The sequence below is a fragment of the Equus quagga genome, chromosome 12 (genome assembly GCF_021613505.1).
Source record: "Equus quagga isolate Etosha38 chromosome 12, UCLA_HA_Equagga_1.0, whole genome shotgun sequence".
NCBI lineage: Eukaryota > Metazoa > Chordata > Mammalia > Perissodactyla > Equidae > Equus > Equus quagga.
The window spans coordinates 96,617,136-96,642,325 of NC_060278.1; the positions used below are offsets into that span (position 1 = coordinate 96,617,136).

Consider the following 25,190-nt stretch of genomic DNA (forward strand, 5'->3'; position numbering starts at 1 on the left):
GAAATTTATATAATGTTATAAACCAATGTTACTGCAACAAAAAAAAAGAAACTGAAAAAAAAAAAGAAAATAGTTGAAGCCAATTTCTGTGAATTTAGAACTGTCTTGCCATTCTTTCAAGTTACCCAGAATCTTTATGTTCTGTTTTATATTTCTTTGAAGAAATAAGACATTTTTCTTTAATAGCTTATTAAAATGATATTAATATTTAGCATTAATAATATTAAAAAACCTTTAAAAATGCAGATTACCTTTAAAAAAATTATTCTCTTTGTCTTTGATTTTAGATGGTTTATAATTATAAGATGTGTTGGTGAAGATCATTTTGGACTGAAATTTTTGGGTGACTTATTAACTTCATAAACTTAGCTGTCCAAATCTCTCCAAGGTTTATGAAGTTCTCAGCCAATATTTCTTTAAATAAACTTTCTTCCTCTTTCTCCCTCTCTTTTCCTTCCAGGACTCCAATGATACATAGATTGTTTCTTTTAATGGTGTTCCATAGGTCCTGTAGACTTTCTTCATTCCTTTTCACTCTTTTTTCTTTCTACTCCTCTGATGGAATAGTTTCAATTGATCTGTGTTCTAGCCAGCTGACTCATTCTTCTGCTTGGCCAAGTCTGCTTTTGAAGCTCTCTGTTGAATTTTTCAATTCCATCACTATATTCTTCAGCTCTAAAATATTTTGGTTCTTTTCTATCTCTTTGTCGAACTTCTCATTTTGTTCTTGAATTGTTTTCCTGATATTGTTAAACTGTTTATCTGTGTTCTATGGTAGCTCTCTAAGCATCTTTAGAACAAATTTGTTAATTATTTCTTGAGAAATTCCTGGATCTCCATTTTTTTGAGGCCATTTACTAGAGGTTTGTTGTATGTCTTTGGTGGAGTCATGTTTCCTTGATTCTTCATGATCTCTGTAGCCTTGCTTAGATGTCTGGGCATTTGAAGAAGCAGTCAACACTTCCATACTTTACTGACTGACTACAATAAGGGAAGGCTTTCACCTGCAGGTGGGAGCATACTGGAGTGTGTTGTGACCCTGGGTCTAGTGGTGCAGGATGTCAAGCAGGGGCATATGGCAGCACCAGGTCCAGAGGAGCATGATGTCTCTTTGGCTCAGGCTGACAGAATTCACAGCATCAACAACTGTGTGGCCCTTGTGAGTACTTCGGGGGGGCTGGAGTGGCTTCAAGGGCTGTTGTGATCCTCAGCAGCACCTCCAGGTCCAGCAGTTAGGGACCAGGGCAGGCAGTGTTGGTGGCCAGAGCTGGTGGTGTGCACTCTCTTGGCTGCAGGGGCTGGCTGGAGGTGCCTGTGCAGTGGTAGGCACCAGTTGCAGACACATACATAGTGGGGGTGGGGCAGGGCATGCAGCAAGTGCAGGGGCCAACTATGGGCTCATTGGAAGCTGCAGGGACCCTGGCGGTGGGGATGCACAACCGTGGCTGCTGGGTCTTGTCATGGGCACATGGCATTGGAAGCCTGTGATTGTTATTGAAAGCCTGGGGTTGGGCCAGGGGTGTGCAGTTGCACAGCTGGAGGGGCTATCTGCAGACGAGTGCAGTGGTGCAGGCTGGTGACTAGAGACACGTCCTGAGCCTGGACCACAAGCAGCTGCAGGGACCCTAGCTGTCCGCATGCTTTCCTGTGGCTTCACAATCTCCCCCGGGGTGTGTGCACTGCAGTGGAGGCCTGTCATGGGCGTCAGGCTGGTAGCATGCAAGTGCACAGATGGAGGGGCCAGCCCCAAGCATGCACAACTGTGGTGGTGGTCAGCTGTGGGGGTCTAGGTTGGCATTTTGCAGTCACACAGCCACAGAGGCCTGGACTGGCTACCAATACGGTTTCTGGGCTCCAGTGGGAGTAGGGGGTAAGGAGTAGGGAGGGACTAAGATGGCTGGTTCAGTGACTGTGAATACCTGTGGGGAAAAATCTAGTGACATCTTCAGGGGTCTGTGGTGGCTATGGTGGCCATTAGTTTCTTCAGTGGTGGAATCTGCTGGGTTTGTCTGCAGAGAAGTTCACTGTTTATCACAATCACTCCTACTGTGTATCACAATCACTCCTACTGTGTGGCTGCTACCGGTAGGCCCTGGTTTTCTTCCTTTTTCCTACCTGTGTCTATTTCTCAGTTTTGCTGGTTTGGGTGGGGTGAAACAGAAACCCCAAAAGGCTGAGAACTTGTCCCCTCCTCCCGCTCTTCCTTTCCTAGTGAAAGGAATTCTTTCTAACTGGGAGGTTTCCTCTTGGTGCTGAGCAATGCTGGCCTAGGGGATAGAGTGATGCAGGCAAAATGTAGCTGTTCTTCCTTCTCATGGGGTTATTCTCAGGGGTTTTGTTCCAGTGTGTTGCTTAAATGGACTCTAGACTCTCCCGGAGCTGTTTTTGCTCCTAGATAGCTGTCTAATTGTTGATATTTGTTGGAGGACAGAGGTTGGGGTCTCCTATGTCGCCATTTTGTTGGCATCACTCTGTATCCACATGTTTTGGTATGCCAGATTTTCATTTATCAGTTAAAAATATTTTCTGTTTCCTATTGTGATTTCATTTTGATCATGGTTCCTTAGAATTGTTTTGCTTAATTTTTAATTAATGGAAAATTTTTCTAGCTATTTTATTTACTTCTAGCTTATTTCCACAGTGGTCAGTTTGATTTCAATTTATTGACATTTGTTGAGACATTTTTTAAATGTCCCACGTGCTCTGGAAAAGAATGTATATTCCACAGTAATTCTGAATTCGTTTCCAGATAAGTTGATTGGTTACTTTTTTATTTATTCACAGTTGTTCAAATCTTCTGTAGCCTTGCTAAGTTTTTTTTTTTTTTGTATTATTCTATCAGTTACTGAGAGAAGTGTGTTAAAATCGTCTGCTGGTCAGCCGCGCTTCTGACAATGGCAGGCCAGTTTACTTGGGACCGATCCTTCCAGTAAAGCTAGAATGAGACCCCCCTGGAGGACTCCCAGTCCACACCTTTGGATACCAGTCACCTCCCACTTCTGCAGCTTCCAGAGTGGGTTAGCTCTAGGCTTTGAAGCAAGGCAACCAACTGCAAAGGCTCAGAGTGTTCCTTGGTGTACCTGGGGGTGAAGGACAATGTCCTATCTGCCAGGTGGCTCCAGAGTTTTTTCTCAACTGCTTCTCATTTCTAATTGCTCAGCAGGAAACAGTTCATTGGTTTTGTCCTAAGGCAATCACCCCTTGCTCATCCAGGAGAACACTAAGGATCTGTCCTCCTTTGCCCATCTCAGTTAACGCTGTCTCTGGACAGTGCCCCTCCCCAACCCTATTCCCCACTGGAACCCCTACTTCAAGCACATCTCTGGCCTCTGACATAGATGTGTTTCAGGAGACTCAAGTACAGAGGTGTTTGGAGAATGAAGTCTGTGTATCCGTTTGTCTTCAACTTACTGAGTGAACTCAGGTGGGTTCAGCCTGTGAACAGTCTTCCCTATTGGTTCTCCTTGCTAATTTTAGCAAACGATACCTGTGCCTACAGGTTTTGTGGGTATAACAGAGACCAGAAAGGAAAATCAGAAAAGGCAAACTATAACATGCCACGGACCTAGAGCTTAATAGCAAATTCCTGATCCAAGCTTGTTTGCAACTTCATCTGTTGTTGTTAGGGGCAGGGGGAAGATAAGGTGTCAACTTTTCATTTCCTTCAAGTTCCCTTTCCTCCCCTCTGCTCCCAATTCTATATTTAATCCTGTCAAGGAGGAAAATAACTGTCACTCTGAGCTATACACTTCCTCTCCATCCCTCAAGGTAGGACCAATCATCTCTTCTTCCAGGAAGCCTGATACCACAACACATAGCAACCCCTGTCTTCTATACTTTAACGCACTGCCTGTATGTCCCATTGGTCCCTTCTTGTCATGCCCCATCCTGGTTTCTACTTGTCTGGATCATAAGACTTAACTCTTCCTTGAGCTATATGCCAACAGATAGAGTTAGTGACACCTCTACTCACATGGAGTGGCCCTTGCCACAAGCCTGGGCACGTGGTAAGTTCTCTGAAGGATGCTTTTTCTTTCTAGGAGTACTTACATTTGAAATCCCTGTAGACCGCAAATGATTGAATAAAGAATGGTAACAAATTAGGCATTGTCTGGGAAGAGAACTTAGGGAGGCCAATGGCATTTCCTTTCGATTCTAGACGATTGGTGCCGTCACCTTCAGGGAAGATTATACCTCCATGGATTAGTTAAAAGGAGAGGAAGCTTTTGGGGAACTACTAGAATCACAGGCCTGAAATAATGGGCGAAAGGCTGCATCAAGTTGTGCGAATCTCAGAGGGACAAGGTTTTCTGTAGCCATAAAAACATCCCACACATTAGCAGTTTTCCCCAGCTATATTAGTCCATGAACAAAGAGTAGAGTTCAGGAGTTCTGCTAAGGAGATCAAGCCTCTAAAGGGTGAGAAGGCAAGGAGATCCAAACTGGAGGCAGGCATTGGGGGGTTAGGTAAAAGATTAGGGACAGCGAATGGAACTGGGACTATAGAAGAAGAAACAGAGGTTCTAGGTTACTGTCACAGCTTATTTGTCAAGGAATTGAGCCTGAAAATATAATAGTTCAGGGAAGAGAGTTGGCAGGTAGGAGAGACATTGGCTGGGTCCACTCCCCTATCCACAGCTGGGGCAAGAAGACGATTCTACTGAAGGTCATGTAGCATTCTTCCAAGGCCTCCCAGGTATTCTCCAACTCTCACTGGCGGTTCAAGGGCTCAACAGTGGACACCATGTTGCTGATTTTATTGTTCCTACTGCTGCTTCCTGGAAGAGAGAAGGGGTAGGTATCCAGTAGCCGCACAGTCTAGAGAAGCACATTTCTTTAAGTGTAACAGATCCGTCCAAACCCTGGAGGAGGATGTTTTCTGTTGTTTAGGAGATATCCACTCAAGGCTTCTCTTAGGATATTTTAAGTCCAATGAGCAAAGAGACTTAAATGTCAGACCTCCTAGAGTTTGGATAAATCAGTTAAGCCTGCAAGTGGAGAGTGGGGGCTCCGAGGTTTGGGTGAAGAGGCAGGGGTCCCCAGGCTGGATTGGATACTGGGACTGAGGAGGCATAGTCTCCTGCTGCCTGTCTGCCCACAGTTTGGGAGGCCATAGTCTTTGAGAACCAAATGCCAAGGGAAAGGTGTTTCTTAGATCCTACCAGTTTCTTTGAGAAGCATGCAGACATTTCCACAGAAGGCCCTGCAGCAACGATGACCAATTTGACATTCCGAGTGTAACTGACAATTGGTGACACAATGCTCGTCTGTGGGAATCTTTGGGCAGGGTTTCAATTTCAGCTTTGGAAAAACTGAGAAGGAATATGGTGGCCTTTTTGGTTCCTGGAGTCAAGATCCAGCTCCCACCCTCTAACCAACCCACCTACCCTGAAGGTACTCCCATGGAATTTAAACTCACAGAACCTGAGTCCTGAAACCCAATTCTCAGAACAAAGGGTGCCAAGACACCTTCTAGTCTCCCACTCCTGTTTCACAGGGTGGGAGGAACTGAGTCACAGAGCAGGGAAAGAAACTGCCTTGCACCTCCACTGCTCTGCCCCTGGCTGAGATGGCCCTCCAAACCTCGCTCTTCCCCCTGGAAACCTTTATCACTAGTTATTAACCCACTACTCTGCCCTCAATTCTGCTGATTTCAGAGTCCAGAGTGCTAAATATTACACGATGGAACCCACTTAAATTCTGCTGATTTCAATTTTTACCCCACTGGTTCCAAACTTGTCTTCACCAAGCATGCATTTTATTTCTCCTCCCCATGCCCGATGTTCTGAAATACTCAAGTCCCTAAACAAAGGGCGTATTTCAAGAAATAATTAATAGGCTTTTTCCAGTTTGGTGCTCATCCTTGGAACTCCTAACTGAGGACATAAATTCCTGCTAGCTCAAGCTAGGCACCCTCCACACTGGCTCTGAACCCTGTGAAGCTTTCAACCGCAAATGTCCTCCTGGACAAAAACACCATGTGGCCACTACAGCCCCCACAACACACATAAAACGTTCTGTTACCTGTAGTGTCAGGAGACCCTCAAGTTTCAGAACTAAACATTCAGCTTTCCTTGAGTATCCTGGCTTAAAAAAGGAGCCAATGCTTTTATATCTGCCAGCCCCTGGTTCCTCCCTGCAATTGGACTAGGAAAGATCCTTTTGTTTTCTACCCAACTTCGCCTTGAAGCCCAGCCAGAATACCTACTGTAAATTGGAAATTCAACTAAAGAATCAATTCTTTCCTTCCAGTTTCCTGACGCTGGCAGGATCCCCAAGCAGTAGAGTGTCAGCAGCTGGAGAACCAACCACTTCATGATGTTGTCTCTGGGTGTCTGAGCATAAACTTGGGAGGAGCCCCAGGATTTCACCAGGTTCAGCTGGGGGAAGAGAAGAGTTTCAGGGTGCGGAGCCAGGAGAACACGTGACTGCTCTCTAACTACCCCATCCAGTTCTGCTTCCTCCCCTTCTCTGTCCACCACTCCTTGGCTGGGCATTGGTGCCTCATGAGATACTTTCCTTCTCTTATACTTTATATTCCTCTCATTGCAGAAACGAATTCTCTGTAATTTTAAAATTTTTTCTTTTAGAAATTTGAAAAACAGAAAAGTACAAAGAAATTTAATAAGGTATTATCAGCTATCCACACCTAGATAGATACCAGTATCATTTATTTGTCATGAAAGATACCTTTAAACTCCCCAATAAAAAATATATATACACATTTATTATATAAGCATTTTTCTGGGTTTTGTTTTTGTTTTGAGGAAGATTAGCCCTGACCTAACGTCTGTGCGCATCTTCCTCTATCTTATATGTGGGACACCTGCCACGACATGGCTTTGTAAGTGGTGCATAGGTCCGGGGGTTGGGGGGTGGCCTGCCAAAGTGGAGAGCCTGAACTTAACCACTACGCCACCGGGTTGCCCCCTATTTTACTGCATTTTTAAAGCGACTTAAGAATATCAGTAAATATAAGTAAATTGAAATTTGAAAATCATCAGAGACTTTTAAAAATTGACCACAAAAATTGAAGTGGAACAACTTTTTCTAAGTCTAAATTTCCCCAAAGTTTTCTGTGTTTCACAATAATTAGCTCCTAAATGATACCAGCATATTCCATTTTTTAAGCATACTTAATTTAAATTTTCTATAGATATATCAACTTTATATCACTCAGTTTCATTAAAGTGATTTTCAGGAGTGACATCAGCAAGATAGCTGAACAAGACGCCCCTGCTGGAATTCACCCCCCCCATCCCTCCACAACAACAATCTGGCATCCACCCAAGAAGAAAAGCACCTTTCTGGGAGCTGTGGGGTCCAGCACCCTACACCAAGGGATCCTGGGAGGAGTTTCACCCAGGGGTTGGGTAATAGGCATACAGACCTCGGTCCCGGCATAGGACCCTGAAGTGGCCTGTGAACTGGCTCTAGCCCCACTTGGCCACAGTCCAGGAGCCACTGGAAAACACTCATTTAGACGATCACTCACAGATGAGAGACCCTTTGTGGAAGACCTGAAGTCCAACAGAGAAGTTCCATCACTTTGTTGGAACAAAAAAAATACAAGTTTTGATGCATTTGAGAGGTTAAGAGAAAGAGTTTGACTTTACCTGCATCACCTCGATTCAGATTTTTCAAAAAATATGCTAGGGAACTGTGCAGGCAAAAACATTTAAGTTACCTGTGAATCCAGGCAAGAGGATGTATAGTCACTGAGTCGTCATTCAGTTTGTTTCATGCTCACATTGTTTAAACATATTGTGTATTGTTGGTATCATCTCCCTCACATTACTAAGTACAAATATCTTCTGTGAAAATTAAAACCTTGTGAATAAAGTGCACGAGCCAAAGAGGACTAGAAAAGCATATAATATTAGAAGAAAAATCGTAAGTATTCAGCATATTGAGAATGATGAACTCATAAAAGATATAAGCTTTGCCACATACATGTTTCCATGTCTTGTGCATGATTCTTCTATGCACAAGAAAATAAATTATGAAAGTTCTTAAGGCTCTACTTAAGTCACTGGAGCATGACATAACATTTTTGAATGCTAGAGACAATATGTATATAGATTGATAACCACAATCACTGTGGGAGGGGATCGAGCACCAGGTTGATACAGCAGATGGTGTTGACCATCTTCAAATATCTCAAGAAGAATGCAATGGAGGAAGGAGACAGTTCTGTGAAGAAGTTGAATTTCAAAGACTCTGGAATAGTTTCGAGGGATTGAAGGACTGTGAAAAATTGCTTAATTCACATATATAACATAAAGAAATCAATAAAAGCAAAGTTCAACTGCTCATTTAACAAGTTCTCAACAACATCCACATTCCCATCTTCAGAGACACTTAGTGCCTTCAGTTACTGAGACTTTTTGTGCTTCTTTGGCTTAATTCAGCTGCCTTTCCAGTCCTCACCCTAGCCCTACTCAAGACTCAATACAATACAGACATATTCTCCAGGCAGTTTGGTTTTACCTCTTCCAGTTTAGTAAGATACTTACTAATTTATCTATTGCTTTCCAGTTTTCAATTTCTTGAAATTGCTTATTTACTATGTTTCCTCTCCTGTTCTCTTTGACCTTGTGTCTTAATGTTTCTTATCAAATCATTTTAGTGAGGTTTATTTGCAAGCAGAGATAAACACATTTTAGTAGGCAGAATAATGGCCCTCTCTAAAGATGCTCATGTCCTCACCCCTGGAACCTGTGACTACATCACCTTACATGGTAAAGGGGATTTGCAGGTGTGATTAAGGGTAGGGGCCTTGAGCTGGGGAAACAGGTGGGCCCAATGTAATCATGAGTCCTTCAAAGCGGGGAACCTTTCCTAGCTGAAGTGTGTTAGAGAGATGAGACAGGAGGCGAGAGTCAAAGTGTGAGAAAGACTCAACTTGCCATTGGAGAGATCTTGTCAAGATGGCAGCATAGGTGAACTCTGAACTCACCTCCTCCCACAAACACAACTGACAACTCCCACAAACACAAGCTGAAAACTCTTCTTGGAAAAATTACCCCAGAGAAAGAACTGAAAACTGGATAAAAAGAACCCCCACAACAAGGGTCAGTTCTGACTGAGGCAGAAGAGGCAGAAATTCCTTCTGGAGAGAAAAAAACCATCTTCGCCAGGAACAGAGCTTCACAGCGAGCCAGGCAGGAGCCACCCTAAGGTATGCAGCCCTCTGTAGAGAAGTGGGGACCTTAGCAGGGGCATATTATTGCAGTAAGCACCCTTCAGACTCAGCACAACTGAGACTAGTGTCATACTATCTGGCGTCACTGTCTACTAACTACAATGGGGAATACCCCCAGAAAAGCTATCCACATAAGTGGAATAAAGCCAGCTCTTAAAGGACCCAGGCAAAAATTCACCCATCTCAGAGAGCAACCTAAAATCACCAGAAAGAAAGGTGCACAGTCCTTTAGTGAAAAGAGACTCACCTGGTAGTCTCTGGGTGCATCTTGTTGAGAGGTGAGACCTCTCCAGAGACAGAGACATTGGTGGTGGCCCTTGTTGTGACCTAGTACAGGCTTGCTGACACAGATGCTGGGAGATGCCATTGGAGTTCTTCCCCTGGCCTGTTAGCCCAGGGGTCTGCCACACCCACTAGAGTGCAGATTTAATCCAGTTCAGCTAGGGCAGGCAGCCTGCCCTAGGGACTGACCCCACCCAACAGCAAGCCCTCAGGCAAATTTTCAGCCTGAATAGACTGGGTACCTGGATCCTCTACAGGCAAGCAAGTTTGTCCACCTCTGTGGGGCAGGGCCTGTGTGAGGACCAGGTTAACTGTTGGGGGGGGTGGTGGAGAGGTGGAGACCTCTGCATTGGGGTGACTGGGTATGCTCCAGGGGGTCAGGAAGTGTGCATGGGCCAGGACAAATGTTGATGGTGTGTGTGGACCTGTGGGGGGTGGGGCTTATCAGTGGCAGAATACCTGTGCTTCTTAAACAGTCACAAAAGGTATTGGCCCCACCTTCCAAAGCCTGAAACAATTGGGTGATCCTGTGCCTGGGGCCAGCCCCACTCGGCTGCAATCCTAAGAGATCTGACAACAGCTTGCAGGCCAGAGGCCTACAGTAATTGTAAGCCACTGGACCTAGCAACCAGCTACACTGGGTGCTTACTCATTTAATGGGAAAGATACAACAGGAGTGTGCTATTAGACCTTGTAGCCAACGGTGCTGGGGCTCCTCAAACCTGATTTACAAACAGCCAGCCAGGGAGGGAAAGCCTAGACTCCCTGGGCTCCTGTAGTAAGAGCAACCCTGCCACAGCAGAAGGACACAAGTAACCCACACAGGGGTCACTCCTGGAACATTTGGACTAGTGATGAGAGGGAAGCACACTGCTGGGCCGCAAAAGGCATCTCTTACATAAGGCCACTTCTCTAAGCTCAGGAGACATAGCTGACTCACCTAGTACATAGATATAAGTAGAGAAAGAGGCATAATGAGGAGGCAAAGGAATGTATTCCAAGCAAGGGAACAGGACAAAATCCAGAAAAAGAACTAAATGAAACAGAAATAAGCAATCTACCTGACAAAGAGTTCAAACAAAAACTCATAAGGATGCTCACTGATCTTGGGAGAAGACTAGATGAACACAGTGAGAATGTCAACAAAAAATTGGAAAATATAAAAAAGAACCAATCAGAAATGAAGAATAAAATACTGGAAATGAAACATTCACTAGAGGGACTCAATAGCAGAGTAGATGATACAGAAGAATGGATCAGCAAGCTGGGCGAAAGACTAGAAGAAATTACCAAGCTGAACAGATAAAAGAAAAAAGAATTAAAAAGAATTAGGACAGTCTAAGGGACCTCTGGGACAATATCAAGTGCACTAACATTTGTATCATAGGTGTCCCAGAAAGAGAAGAGAGAGACAAAGGGGCAGAGAATCTGTTTGAAGAAATAATAGCTGAAAACTTTCCGAACCTAAGGAAGGAAACAGACATCCAAATACAGGAAGCACAAAAAGCACCAAACAAGGTAAACCCAAAGAGGCCCACACCAAGACACATTATAATTAAAATGTCCAAAATTAAAGATAAAGAGAGAACCCTAAAAGCTGCAAGAGAAAGGCAAGTGACACACAAAGCAAAGCCCATAAGGCTATCAGCTGACTTCTCAGCTGAAACCCTACAGGTGAGAAGAGAATGGAATGACGTATTTAAAGTGCTAAAAGGAAAAATCCTACAGCCAAGAATACTCTATCCATCAAGGTTATCATTCAGAATGGAAAGAGAGATAAAGAGTTTCCTAGACAAGCAAAAATTCAAGGAGTTTATCATGGAGAAATCAGTTCTACAAGAAATGCTGAAGGGACTTATTTAAGTGGGAAAGAGAAGACCACAAATAAGGATAAGAAAATTATCCAAAAAAAAAAAAAAAACCCAAACAGGCAATACAACCAGTGGTAAAGGCAAAAATACAGTAAAGGTAGTAGATCAACTACCTATGAAGATATTATGAAGGTTAAAAGACAAAAGTACTAAAATTACATATTTCAATGATAAGAGGGTAATGGATAGACATATACAAAATAAGAGATAAGATATGATTTCAAAAACATAAAATGTGGGAGGAGGGGAGTAAAAGAGAAGAGCTTTTAGAAAGAAGTCTCACTAAAGAGACTGTCAATTCCATATAGATTGCTATGTACGTAGAATATTATATGTGAACCTCAGGGTAATCAGAAACCAGAAACCTATAATAAATAAACAAGTAAGTAAGAGGAAAGAAATCAAACATATTACTAAAGAAATCCATCAATTCGCCATTGTTGGCTCTGAAGATGGAGGGACAGAGCCACTAGCCAAGGAATTTGAGTGGGTTCCAAAAGCTGAAAACAGCCTGCAGCTGACAGCCTGCAAAGAAATGGAGATCTGTCATGTAACTTCAAGGAGCTGAATTCTGAAGCAGCCCTGCTGACGTTTTTTTTAATCTGATGAGACCGGTGTCTCACTCCTGACCTACAGAAGTGTAAAATAATAATTTGTGTTGTTTAAGCTACTAAATTTATGGTGATTTGTTCCAGCAGCAATAGAAAACAAATATGTTCATATTCAAATATCCTATTTAACTGGAGGTCTGCTTTCTGTTTTGGAATTTCCAAACATATCTAGATGTTTCTGTTTCTATCCTAATCCACTCCAGTGTTCTGCCTCCCACCAACTGGTGAGATGTTTGTAACTTTTGCAGTACACAAAAACTGTTCTTTAGTTATTTAGCTTTATTCCTAACTCTAAGGTTATTGTATAAACTCCATACACTTGACAGTCAAAGCCAAGTCTTTGTCATTTCAAACACAAGACAAAAACCGAAAAACAACTTTTCTCTCTCAAGTACCAGTAATAGCGTTCAAAACCTCGAACCCATGAACGTGACTCTGCTCTCACTGGTTTGTTTTGTGATCCCTTTTTCCTGGGGAAATAAACCTCAGCCCCATGTCCTAGTTTCATGGGGGAAAGGGCTTGATGAAAAAAAGGAATTGCAGAGAATGAAAAAAAATAACTGGATTAATATTCCGGAAATGCTACACTACAATGTCATTTTTATTATTAACACCACAGAGTCTTTCCTCCTCCAGTTTTAAGGAATAGTCTGTTCCATTTTCCTCTAGTTTTGCTATGGTTTGAATTTTCTTACTTTGATTTAACTTTTTAACCTGTCTTGAAGTTTATACCTGGGTGAGGGGACTATCTAATATCTTTCTTAGTCCTTGTAGGTCGTGAGGTATCCCTGAAAATGGAAGCCCCATACCAAGGACAGTGGAGCAGAAAGGTGAAGGGGCCTTGATCTTCCACAGCTTTGTCTTCATACTTGTTCTGGAATCCTGAATCTCATGCTTGGAAAAAAATTAACCTCTTATTTAAGCCACTATTTTCTTTGCTGCTGTTGTTATATGTAGTCAAAACTAATCCAAACTGATATATCAGCCAAACTCTATGTTAAATGTAAGGGGAGAATGAAGGCATGAGAAGTCTCAAAATTTTTATTTATTTATTTGCTTATTTATTTCTCAGGTAACCTCTCTCAAGATGCTCCTGTAGGGTGTGTATTACCAAAATGAGGTTGTTAAGAATGAGGGAGAGGTGGGATCTAGGAAACAGGATCTCTAATCTGGGAGAAGGTGAAATACTGCTATGATGGTGAAGGGCAATCCTCACTGACACTGCATCATGGGCCGGGAGCACAGCTCAGACACACTGGAGCAGGAGGCTGGAGAACATTAGGAGTCCCCACGGAAGAAAAGTAACTGCTTACAGGATGCGTAAGATGAGCTGATGAAGTTGGGTGTGCATTCTTTGGCTCTACCACCTTACTACCAGTATCCTCCTATTTCTGTCCCAAGTAGAAAGGGAACTAGAAGAAGTAACCAAAAGTGTACAGTTCTGATGTTCTGATTGTCAAGGAACTAACTGTCCCCCTAAAACTGGCTGCCTCTTCGGAATGCATCAGATGAACTGGATAAAATCCCTTCAAATGTTCAAAGGGAGGAAAAACAGATGTCTTTAAATAAGAAAAAAAAAGTCAAAACTCAAGATTTAAGCAATTGCTTACCTGGGGCCCCAGCCAACTATCAGTGGCTGATGGAAAGAAAAAGAGAGGTGGGTGAATCAGATGAACTCTTTCATCTTGAAAATATAATTGCTTTAGGCAGGACTATGGAGGAAGACAAGGAATGTTTCCTCACGCTGCTGGATTGTCATTTGTCTGAGTATGTGCATTTGAAGCTGTCTGTCATTTAATGTCAAATCTGATAGGTCCCAATAAACTATCGTAGGCATATATTATTGCAGCAAGAGATAAGGATAGATCCTGCAGAAAGCTCTTTCTTCCTGCCTGACCTTGTCCATCAACTTTGAAGATATCTGGAAATTCAAAGCTAATAAGCAAGACTTGACTAAGATTTCTCCATGCTTATCAAGTGCTTCAGTGAATTGATCCAATGTTATCAGGCCTTACACAAGGGCATTTTAGGGAACAAAATTGGTTTTGATTTCATGCCCTCTTGAGCTCCTTGGAATTTGTTGGGGGAGGGAGGTAGTGTGGACAGGCTGATTGGACTTCAGTAACCATTTTGTTTAAAGCTCCTTTTCTAGAATTTGCTATTTTAGGCATCAAGCTATTTATCTCATACACTGATGCCAATTTTAAGGGTCTTAGGATCACTCTACACCCAGAATTGTTCCATGTCAGGAGAAAGAAGCCCATTGCATTAACCAGTCACAATCCAACTGAAATATAGTCTTAATACCCTATTCACAAATACATCTTTCAGGAACTAATGAGGCCAATAGGTTTGAGTTCAGGGGTATATGTATGGGGCATTTTTCTAAATTAAACCTGACAATTGTCTTAGGCAGGGCAACCAACCATTCCAGTTTGCCCAGGACTGAGGGGGTTCCCTGGATGTGAGACTTTTAGTGCTAAAACCAGGAAAATCTCAACAAACCACAATGACTTGGTCACCCTAGTCTTAGATCAGGTTTCCTAGAAGCAGACCTGAGACAGGATCTCAGGTGCGTGTGAGGGAGTGCCCTTCACAAGGTAATGCCCTTCAGCGAAAATGTCTAAGGGAGTGAGGGAAGCAGAATATGGCAGGGACTGAGCAAGGATGCGATCTCAGGTAAAGTCCACCTTCAGCCTCAGACAAAGCTCTGGAGTGTATATCTCTCTACAGAGTTGTCCCACCTGGAGGCAAAGGAGTCAGGCTCTGTATCCCTGTAGTAGGCTCCATCACCCCAAGAGGCAGGCATATCTAGCTGAGGCGACTCCCAGCAACTGAGAGGAATTAGCTGGGGAAGGTTGCAGGTGTACACCGTTAACCACAGCACTAGCAGGAGCTGAAAGATGGGTGTCTGATGAGAGTACCAAGAGTGTCTTCTACGGTAACTCATTGACATATACACTTGGTGCCACTGGGCAAAAGTGATGGGTTATGCTAACAGGTGATAATCTCAGCATTTACTACCACTTTAGTGTCAGTAACAAAGATGTTGGTATTCTCTCCACAGCCTATCCTTCAGGTTAGGCTTAACATTAACCACCATGACAAGGAAGGACAATATGGGCTTCATATCTTCTTCAGTGGGTGGCACAGATGAAAGCTCAGGTGATGCTCAGTGTACACAATCCATAACCCTTGTGTTCTGTCTCTATGTGTCTGGCAGAAGGGCAGTGCTGTCTGTGTGTCCACTTTTCTTTTTTCTTTTCTTTTTTTTTTTTTTTTTTTGCTGAGGAAGATTCACCCTGAGCTAACATCTGTTGCCAACCTTCTTTTTTTTGCCTGAGGAAGATTTGCCCTGATCTAACATCTGTGCCAATCTTCCTCTTTTTTTTTTTTTAGTATGTGGGTTGCCGCCACAGCATAGGTCCATGCCTGGGAACGAAACCTGGGCCACTGAAGTGGAGCGCCCTGAACTTAACCACTAGGCCACGGGCCCTGTGTGTCCACATTTTACTGACCCCTTTGGTGCCCTTCCACTTATCCGTGGCAATTATTCTTTTGTTAATATTGGCCAAGCAACATCTCTCCCTTCCACCTCTCATGAGCCAGACTTGGCAGATGAAGGCATGAATGAGAAACGATATTGAAGGGGAGCAGAATTTGTCATCCCAAAATACACCTCTTTGGCATAAGGACTATTCTAGCCTGGTTATTTTTAAGAAGGTGCAGACACAGGAGAAGTTCTGAAAACTGAGCAAAAGTTACTCTTTTGTAAGAGACATTTACATTTATAAGGGAAATCTCCATTTGTAAGAGTGTCCTCTTCTCTGTACCAGGAAGAGAAGGATGACTCTATATCTCTAGAAACTCTTTGTCACTGGAGAAGGCAATAACTTAAAACTGCATAACAACCTTACCCTTGTTACTGTGCCTTTCAGAGTAACCTCCCATAAATGACCTTCCCCTTCCCCCAACATCTTTTTTTTTTTTTTTTTTGCTGAGGAAGATTAGCTCAAAGCTAACGTCTGTGCCAATCTTCTTCTATTTTACATGTGAGTTGCTGCCACAGCATGGCTGATGAGTGACGTAGGTCTGCACCTGGGAACCGAAGCCATGAACCTGGGCCGTCAGAGCAGAGCATGCCAAACTTAACCACTAGGCCATGGGGCTGGCCCCCCAACATTTTTTATCTCCAGCTGAAGATGGTACTTAGGTGAGGACTTGGGCATTTCAGGGAGTTACTCAGTTTTCCTGGATATCTCCCACGTACACAGGAAGAATAAATGTTGTTAAACTCCTGTTTGTTTTTCTCCTGCTAATCTGTCTTTTATTGTGGGGGGCAATGATCTCAGCCAAAACCTAGAAGGGTAGAGGAGAAATTGTTTTTCCTCCCTCACAATATCAAGGATACCCCAGAGGACAACCCTCTCCTCCCCTAGTCCTTCCTGTGGGGGTTCCTAACGTTTTTTCTTCTTTACTTTTTTTGTCAGGAAGAAATAACCACTTTCACTCAAAAGAGCTCCAAGTCCTTCCTATACCTGAAGGTCAGTACAAAGTCCCACTCCTGAGGGACGTTTACTGAGCCCCTGGGCCATTGTCCCTTCTCATTGCTCTGAGCGCTAGGACAGTGGCCAGTGTTCTGTTAGGCCTTAGTCCCTTGCCTGGCCCTGGTCTTTGCTGTATCACATTCCAAAGCCTTTCCTTGGGCTATCCAGTTGGTAAGTGTGAGGCGCTGACTCATCCATCCAAGTGAGAATATCTTGTCCTCTGGGCGAGGAAGAGGCACAAGCCTAGATACATAGTAGGTAGTCTATAATCTCTTCATCTGGGGGAAGATATATTTTTTAAATAAATTTCAAGATACTAATGACAAATGGTAGAAATTCAGATATAATTAGGGAAACTACACGAGTAGGAAACCTGCCTTGCATTACCTGAAACCTCAGGATATGAGTAATGTTATCCAGGTAAAACTGCCAGGCAGACAGAACTGACCTGGCAGGAATAAGAGGATACTGAGGATAGCAGAAGGAGGAATCATTCTGGAAGTTCAGAGTACCCACCCTGAGGGCAGGAAAGCTTTCTCTAATGACTGGAGATGCTAAATTCTTACCAGGAGGGTGCTTGTTCCATTGGACAGAGTGACATGGAGGGAGGCCAAGGTCTTGGGTCTTGGTTGAGAAGCTTGGCTTGGCATAAGTAGACAGGTCAGAGACTGCCATATGCTCACCAAATCCCTTTTTATGTTCTTCTTGGGCATACAGCTAGATACTTTCCTTATCTCTCTTGCAAATAAATGGGACCATATAACTACATTATGGCAAATAGAATGTGGGTAGAAATAAGAACTCTACTTCTAGACCCAGCCCTTAAAAACCTTTTGTATGAGCCTCCATGCTCCCTTTCTTCTCATATGCTGGCTAGATACATAGGAGGCTCTGGGAGATGATGGAGCTATAGATGGAAGGAACCAGGGTCCTTGAATCATGGCATGGGTGCCTGCTCACTGACCTCCCTCAGTGAAATGTGTTGTGAATAAAGATAAACTTGTACTGTGTTAACCCCATGAGATTTTTATAAGTCTGTGTATTTTTGCTATAGCCATGGGCCTACCTGACTAACTGGGAAGGCAGAGTTGGGTGTCTGTGCTGATGGTGGGATGGGAACAACTGTGAGAGAAATGGAGTCACAGGCACGGAGTACAAAAAAAATGCAAAGCCCTCAAGTCAGTGTATCGGTTTATTTGGCAAAGACTTGAGTCTTCTCAGGGTGGAGAGGTCAAGGAGAGAACAGAGAGCTCCTCCCCTGGAGCAGGTGAGTATCCCCACAGGGAGCCAGGCAGCGCTCTTCTCAGACCAGAGTCATGCTCCTCCAGCCCACACTAGTGGTGGCCCAGCTATTTTAGTGTGGATTTAGCATGGATTTAAAGGGTTCTCTGGAAAACAAAAGTTAAGTGGTTAAAAGTCAGGGAACCCTGGGGGACATCCATCCTCAAACTTAATAGCACTCTTGGCCCCAGTTAATGGGAATGAGAATTTTTCCTGTAAGATCAGGATTTGCTCATTTTTAAGTAATTTCTCCCAAGAGATTTGCCAATTGAGCAGACAGGCAGAGACGGTGTCCCCTTGGGCTGACTGAGACAAGGGGCCAATGGAGAGGCCAGACTCAGGAGGCACCAATTGGGGTCTTAGACAAAGAATGGATGAACAAATTGATGGGTGATGTTTTAGGGGAACTGAATAAGAGTGAAAAAAATAGAGGCCCCACTATGTTGGTATCTTGGTTTATTTTGCAGTGAGTGGCAGCCTAGGTGTGTGGAGATAGGAGAGCATTGCCTTAAGCTGCCTGTTTCTTTGACCAGGGTTTGGGTGACTGCAATCTTCTGTTCCAAGTCACAGCTTCCAAACGAAGGTGAGAAGCAGTGAGGAAGCATGCCTAGGCCCAACCTTCCCACCAACCACTCACTCATTGTCCAAGCAGATGTTTCCACAGAAGGTCCAGCAACATGTATGATTTGGACGTAAACATCCCTGCAATTTAGTGCACCTTTTTCCACAATACTTTAATGGAGGCTGTACCCAGCACTGCTCACTTTCTCTTCTTTCACCTAGAACTGAGGTGGTAGAAGTTGGCAGGGTCCATCCACCCACAACTTGGAGAAGAAACCCTTCTAAAGCTTAACAATCCCTGAGCTCTAGAACCTGAGCTCCAAGCCACAAAGTATTTCTCTGCCTTTCAAGAAAATCCCTTCCTCGAATTCTAGCCCATGTCTTTTCACAGGACATGATCCTTGCATGACACGCCTTTCATCATTCTACATGTCCCCACAGCATCGCAGACCTTTGAACCTTCTCCACGCTCTCTGAAGAGAGGACCTAGGACACCCTCCCCACCTATGATACCACCTCACCAAATCTATTCTCGTATAACTTTAAATTTCACAGCCTGTGTATCCTCTGGCTCCAATTTCCATACCCAATTCGCAAAATGGAAAACTGAGCCGGGGGAGAATAGGAACCTGCTGATCCCACTCAAGCACTCAGCCTCTCCCTGGAGTCCATATCTTTCACTGGCCCACAACTTGCCCTCTCAGTCCCTTCAGTGTCCTCATTTTCTTATCTTATGACGCCAAATTTTGACTCATAAAGACCCCTTATTTGTCTTGTCCATTTTTTCATGTTCTAAAAGACTCTTCCCTTCAAACTAAATCAATGTGTCAAAATATTACCCTTTTGGTACTCATCAAAAGCTCATTCAGATAAAGCACAGAAATTCTGAAAAGATGGGCTCAGAGGGAAACTGTGGCGATGTTTCCTCTACCCAGGGTGGTCTGACACTGGAAAATATTATTTCTTGCTAGCTTATGGAATGTGGACAAAAGCTACAATCCCTTTTCTTATACCTGTTATTGCTTCCAGAGCTGGGAGAGGGAGGCTGAAGGGATGCCAGATTGGGAACATCCAACCTAATCTTCCTGGATGTCTCTGCTTCAAGGAGCGTTCTGATCCTTCAAAGAATAATCCTGAAAATGTGGACCCTGAGTGGATTATGCCAGACATCCCAGGTCTGGACAGAGCACCCACCTCCCTTGCCACACAGCCTACAGGGAGGTTTGTTCCTGAAGCTTCCCAGCACAGACAGGAGCATCACAACCCAACAGCTGAGCATGACGAATAGGCGAACCCAGGGCTTCATGGTAGTCTCTATGTGTGTTTGGGTTAAGTTCTGGCAGAAGACAGATCTTCTCCCAATGCTGCTAGGGGAAGACAAGGAATTAAGGAGAAGAGAGTAGGAGAGAGAGAAAAAGGGCTAGTGAATACTGTGTTATTCTTTCTCCTACTTTTCTTTTTCACCTTCTGGCACCTAACAATACATCAAGCTAACCATTGGCTTCCCCAGGCTTCTTCCTCATCTCACACTGCAGACCCCTTCCTTTGCAAAATTGTTTCTTTTAAAAATGCATTGCTTTTTTTCTGATTAAAAAGCAATAAATCTTCAGATTGTATAATTTGTAAAACAACAATAAAAAATACAAAGAGGAAATGGATAAGCATTAATAATTCCACCACCCAGAGATAACCAGTATATGTGTATCTTATTATGTTGTGGTCATTATTTTTATGAAATTGTAAAAATAGAACACATTAAGTGCCCTGAATTTTCATTTAAGAATATATGTAATAGGATGATATAATGGAAGTTTTAGTTAAGACCCTAAGAGAGAGTACCAGAGTGATTGCAGAGTGAGTTATAAGATGGACTACTCAGCAGGACTTGAGAAAAGATGATGACCAAGAAATGGCCAGGAGACTCAAAACTTTCACCAATGTAGACAATCCAAAATTGAAGGAGTCGTAGAAAGGATTTTGAAAGAGATTTTATCAGTAAAAAGCTTTGTTTGGGGAAGCAAGGATGCTGCTTTCTAATTCCAAGTTGAGAGAAAAGGCTTTGTGGATGCTACTCAGAGCTGACTGTGTGTCCCCAGAAGTTTGTGGGGACACTGTATACTTGAGTCATGACTGAAGACTCTAAAGGGTAGGGAATCTGGCTAAAGTGGCCTGTAGTTGGCAGACAAGTGGGCTGCAGTTTGGAAATATGTGATTTGTAAATGGCCAGATGCTGTTTTGTGTTTCCAATGAACCCTGGAAATCTCCCATGAAAGAGGACCAGAAGCACAATGCCAGCTTCTGATATTATCTATTGTGTAAGAACTCTCCTACTCCCTCTTGTTGATCCTTCTTCCCTCTACTACCCAGGCACCAGAAAGGGGTTTTTTTAGCCATGTGGAGGTGGAGGAAGAGAATCACAAAGAGCCCAAGAGAGACATGTTGACCACATCGTCTTCCATAACTGGAGCTTCTGAGGGAAAGAAGAGTCCACTATTCTAAACAATTTATTGAGTTGTTGCTAATTACATGGGCCTACACAGTTTAATTATCAAGGTGAGAAGATGTTTTACGACTGGAGAGTCACACAAAATTTGTGGGGACCTATCTAAGTTTTCCTGAAGAAGCAAGGAAATAACTAGTCATTCTGAATAAAGTATACAGACGAGAGGAAGCAAAAATATGCAATCACATCATACAAGTTAGGCCAACAATCCAATTGTAAATATGACATCATTCCCCAGATCATGAAGACTTGAATATTTCCAATTTTTTATTGTAATAAAAATCTCCTGATGAACCTCCTTATAGTCAAAGCTTTGGCACATATATTATTGTTTTTGTAGTATGAGTTAGTAGAGAAAGATTGCTGGGCAAAATGCGTTCTCTATTTCAGGCTTTGGATAATTGGTGCCATGTTTTTCTCTCTGAGGGGTGGGTTAGACTCCCATTAACAGGACATTAGGGTTATGTTTCCCCACCTCCCGTCCTTCTCTAGGCAATACAAAGGTCATTTCTGTCATCATACTGTTTGCTGTTTAGTATTTTAGAGAGGAAAGAACATACACACCAGAGTCAAATAGTTTTGAGCTAGAATCCTAACCCCACCAACTTTTAGCTGTGGAAACCAGGCCAATCATGTAATTCCCAGAGCCTCAGTTTCTTCATCTGCATTATAGAAATAATATCAATATTCATCTCGTAGGGTTACTGGGAGGGTTAAATACTCTGATGTGTATGGAGCACTAAGCAAAGGGCCTGAAACATAGCGTACACTCATAAATGTTAGCTATCAGTACTAAGTGCAGAATTTCCTTCCTCCTCTAGATGTTTGAAAACCACCTTCATTTCCATTTTTTCATTTTTTTTACACTTAAGATTTTAATCTGTCTAGAATTTATGCCTGTGTGAGTGGAGGGGGAGTTCATTCATGTAATAAGTGCTGATTAAATGCCTAACTACATTCCAAGTTCTAGGCACTGGAATATAGTGGTGAACAAAACAGACCAAAGTCCTTACATTCATAGAGCTGACATGCAAGTTACATAAGATAATATGGAAATACATAGATGGTAGTAAGTGTTAAGGAGAAAACAACAAAGCAGAAGAAGATGAAATAGCCTGCTGACAACTAGCAGCTGAGGGGATCAGGGAGTTGGGGCATAGGCGGAGGAACCCTAATTACCATTCAAAATTCCAAACTCTCCTCCATCTGTCCCCCTCATCCTTTATCTGTTGCTTTACTCTCCTGAAACCAAATAGGAAGGAAAATAAAAGAGTCCAAGAGAAGGGTAAAATTCTGATGTTATGAGTTACACAGTAAGAAGGTAGTGATTGCCCCTCTCCCTGAAAGTATATTTGTTCAGAAGTTTTCAACAAGCAGAAGACTCCACTGCACTGTCCAGTATGGTAACCACTAGCCACATGCGACTATTTAAATTAATTAAACTAAAATTCAGTCTCCAGTCATTTCAAGCATTCAATAGCCACATGGAGCTAGTGGCCATTATATTGGACAGCTTAGACATAGAACATTTCCATCATCACGGAAAGTTCTACTGAACAACGCTGCTCTAGATGAATCAACCGAAATTCCTCTGCTCAAAAGCAAGTGTAACACTAGAGAGCATTTAAAAGATGAAAATTTTTTCAAAGGGGACTTTGAAAACTCATCCTCCTCTCAAACTACATGAAATTTGGAAAAATGCAAGCATTAGGCACGTGAATCACTGATGCATTGACTTTGAGGCAAATTGGACTTAAATGACTTGGGAAAGACAAGAAAGAAAAGGAAGAGAGACATCCTTAAAATGTAAAAGATCAGCTGTTTGGGGAGCTTCCATTCTTAGATGCTTATATCTGCTCTCCGACCTTCCCCATTCAGAATCCACGTCCCAGCCAGCTTACCTCAGTATGGCTTGATGAAGGAAAATTGCCAGGTTAACGTGTTGAGATTTCATTTACCATTGAGCAATATCTCCATCAAAGGATACAAGTTGAATGGTGAGGCTTCAGGCCAAAGGAGAACTCTCTTTGAGTATAGTATGCTTCCAGAAATCCTATGAATCACTCACATTTTTTGCACAGGAAAGCCAGCTGGCAGTGGCATGATACACAGTCCTTGAACCTGACTCAGAGTGTTCTGATCCTTTGAAGGCACCAGCACATAGCAAGACAGATGTGCAAAGCAGATGCCTCTTAGCCACTTAAAGGTGGGGATAAGAGATATGAGGTAACTGAGTTAAGGAAGGCAAGGATTGGGATGGCCTCTGGATTCCTGGCTCCTGCCTTTTGCACAAAGAAGGAGGAAGACTGGCACACAGTGACAGAAACACAGTAAATCCAAGGCAATGGGTTCTATGAACCTGTTTATTCGTAATCAAAGATATCTTTCTACACCCAAGTTTCCCAGAGCTTTGAGATCTGTTAATTTAAAAGGCTTCAGTCTTAGTCCAATTTTCTGAGTTCCTTACTTACCTTAAAGGGTGTTCAAGATCCTGGGGGTGCCCAGTGCCCTTCTTTGCACACCTCAGGTATACTAAAGGGTCCCAGAGAAGAGGAAGATTATCATGCCCAGGCTGGATCCTATTCATATATTGAGTTCTGGGTGAATTCTTTGGCCATCCTGAGATTGAGTGTAGGACAATGAGAAGGTCCCTAGGCATCAAAAGACACAGAACTACTGCTCCCCCCAAAATTCGGGATCCTGGGCTTTCTAGATAATGTCAAAGAAGGGAGAATACTGGACTTAGAGTCAGGAATGCTGAAATCTTGTTTCATCTCTGCCCCTTTTACTTATGGGACCTCAGACAGCTCATGGCACCTCTTTCTCAACTTTCTTATTTGAACAACAGAGAAAATAATCCCCACCTCACAGGAATAGTGTTGACGTCACCTCGGCAGGGAATTCATCCAAGCAAGCCACAAATAAAAGCCCATGCCTCAAGACCTTTACCCCCACATACCTCTGAATGTGTCTGAGTTGAGTGTCTGCAGTAACTGGCTGATAGGCCTTTTATCTGGCCTCCTCTCACCTGAGGAGTTGGAGGGGCGGTTTGGCCTGGAATAGGGGGCAGAACAGCAGAAAAACAAAGTTCAAAGTCCTGGAACTTAATGGGGATTTTGGCTGTGGCAGATCTTTAAGTTCCACCCAGGAACTACATGTTGGCCATATCAGAGACTCTTTCCTTTGATACTTACTGATACAGAAGTAGTGGATTTTCTTTGATGTGAGCAGTGCTCCTGCTAAGCTAGGAGGAACACTGTGCACCTGGGTGGCAGCTCTGGCCACCCCCAGCACACCTAAGTCTAGGGTCTTTATTTGATTTATCTGAGTCCATCCAGAGGGAGGCAGTGAAGGACAGTGTGATATGTATCTTCCTTTAACTTGTTGTGTGCGCTATTTAAGGCCCCACCCTTCCCTGTATTGATTCTCTTTTGCTAATTAAAGCATAACATCATCTCCCCCCCAAAGGCGCTGTGACTTTTATGTGAATAAAAAAAAAAGACTGAATAGGAAGGACTTTAGAAAAGATAGATGCCCACAGAGCAAATGAAGGAAGTGAAGGGATCAACAGGAACACCAAGAACTCGGCGCGGGTTTGTGAGTTGAGGAATGGGGAGATTTGTTCACCAATGACCAGAGGGCAGCATTATATTGGGCACACATACACACGACTTGGGACTCATTATAAAAAAGTAGAGTCAAGAGGGCGAGGGCCAGGCCTCCAAAGGAGCAAACATCCTTCTCCCAAACCTTGTCTACAGGAATATTTATACAATGATGGGAGATGTCCACGTATGAATGCTTTTCCCAAGATATGTTGGGTGCACCAAGCAGCAGGAAATATATGCCAGGATCCCAGGGGCTTGGCTGAGAAGGGTGGACCAGTACAAAGACAAAAGACAGAATTTGGGGACCTGGATATGTAGGTGTGGGAGCAAACTGAAGGGAACTTTGATGGGGACTGCAAATGGTGCCAAACCTAGAATGATTGAATTACGGATTCCCAGGACATTGCTTTATACTGCAGGAAAATGATGTTCCATGCAGGCCAGTCACAGCCCCGTGCTCTGTATCTGGCCCAGATGTTGGGGATCCTTAATGGTCTATTTGAGGTGCACAGTCACTGATGAGTGCCAAGGAGGTTCCTCCTAGGATTCTTGCCCATCTTGGTTCTGGATCATGCCGATGGGTCTGCAGAAAGCTGTGCAGAATTTAAAACAGCTCTCTCTCTCTTCATATACATATATACATACATATATACACACACACACACACACACACCCCCCTATACATATACACACACATTTATTTTATATATGTACACACATA

General features: G+C 43.2%; 1 protein-coding gene across 2 annotated transcripts; it reads right to left on the reverse strand.

The window, feature by feature from the left end:
• Window positions 1–4,354: 4,354 nt before the first annotated feature.
• On the reverse strand, window positions 4,355–6,600 carry LOC124249097 (WAP four-disulfide core domain protein 13-like). 2 transcript variants are annotated; one of them, XM_046679898.1, is made up of 3 exons: window positions 6,209–6,600; window positions 5,163–5,312; window positions 4,355–4,778 (listed from the first exon to the last, which is right to left on the reverse strand). In XM_046679898.1, exons 1-3 carry the CDS (start codon window positions 6,495–6,497, stop codon window positions 4,711–4,713), a joined length of 507 nt encoding a protein of 168 aa, XP_046535854.1. In that variant the 5' UTR covers window positions 6,498–6,600; the 3' UTR covers window positions 4,355–4,710. The 2 variants fall into 2 exon arrangements, with proteins under 2 accessions (XP_046535854.1, XP_046535855.1); XM_046679899.1 differs by lacking the exon at window positions 5,163–5,312.
• Window positions 6,601–25,190: the final 18,590 nt, after the last annotated feature.

Bases quoted from the DNA above. Each gene is read 5' to 3' on its own strand.
- LOC124249097 (XM_046679898.1), bottom strand. From the start codon at position 6,497: ATGCCCAGCCAAGGAGTGGTGGACAGAGAAGGGGAGGAAGCAGAACTG. The intron at 5,313-6,208 runs GTAGGTATTCTG...ATTCCTTCTCAG, and splicing joins AGTTGAATTTCCAATTTACA to TTTTTCCAAAGCTGAAATTG. The intron at 4,779-5,162 runs GTAGGATCTAAG...TCTCTCTTCCAG, and splicing joins CATGCTTCTCAAAGAAACTG to GAAGCAGCAGTAGGAACAAT.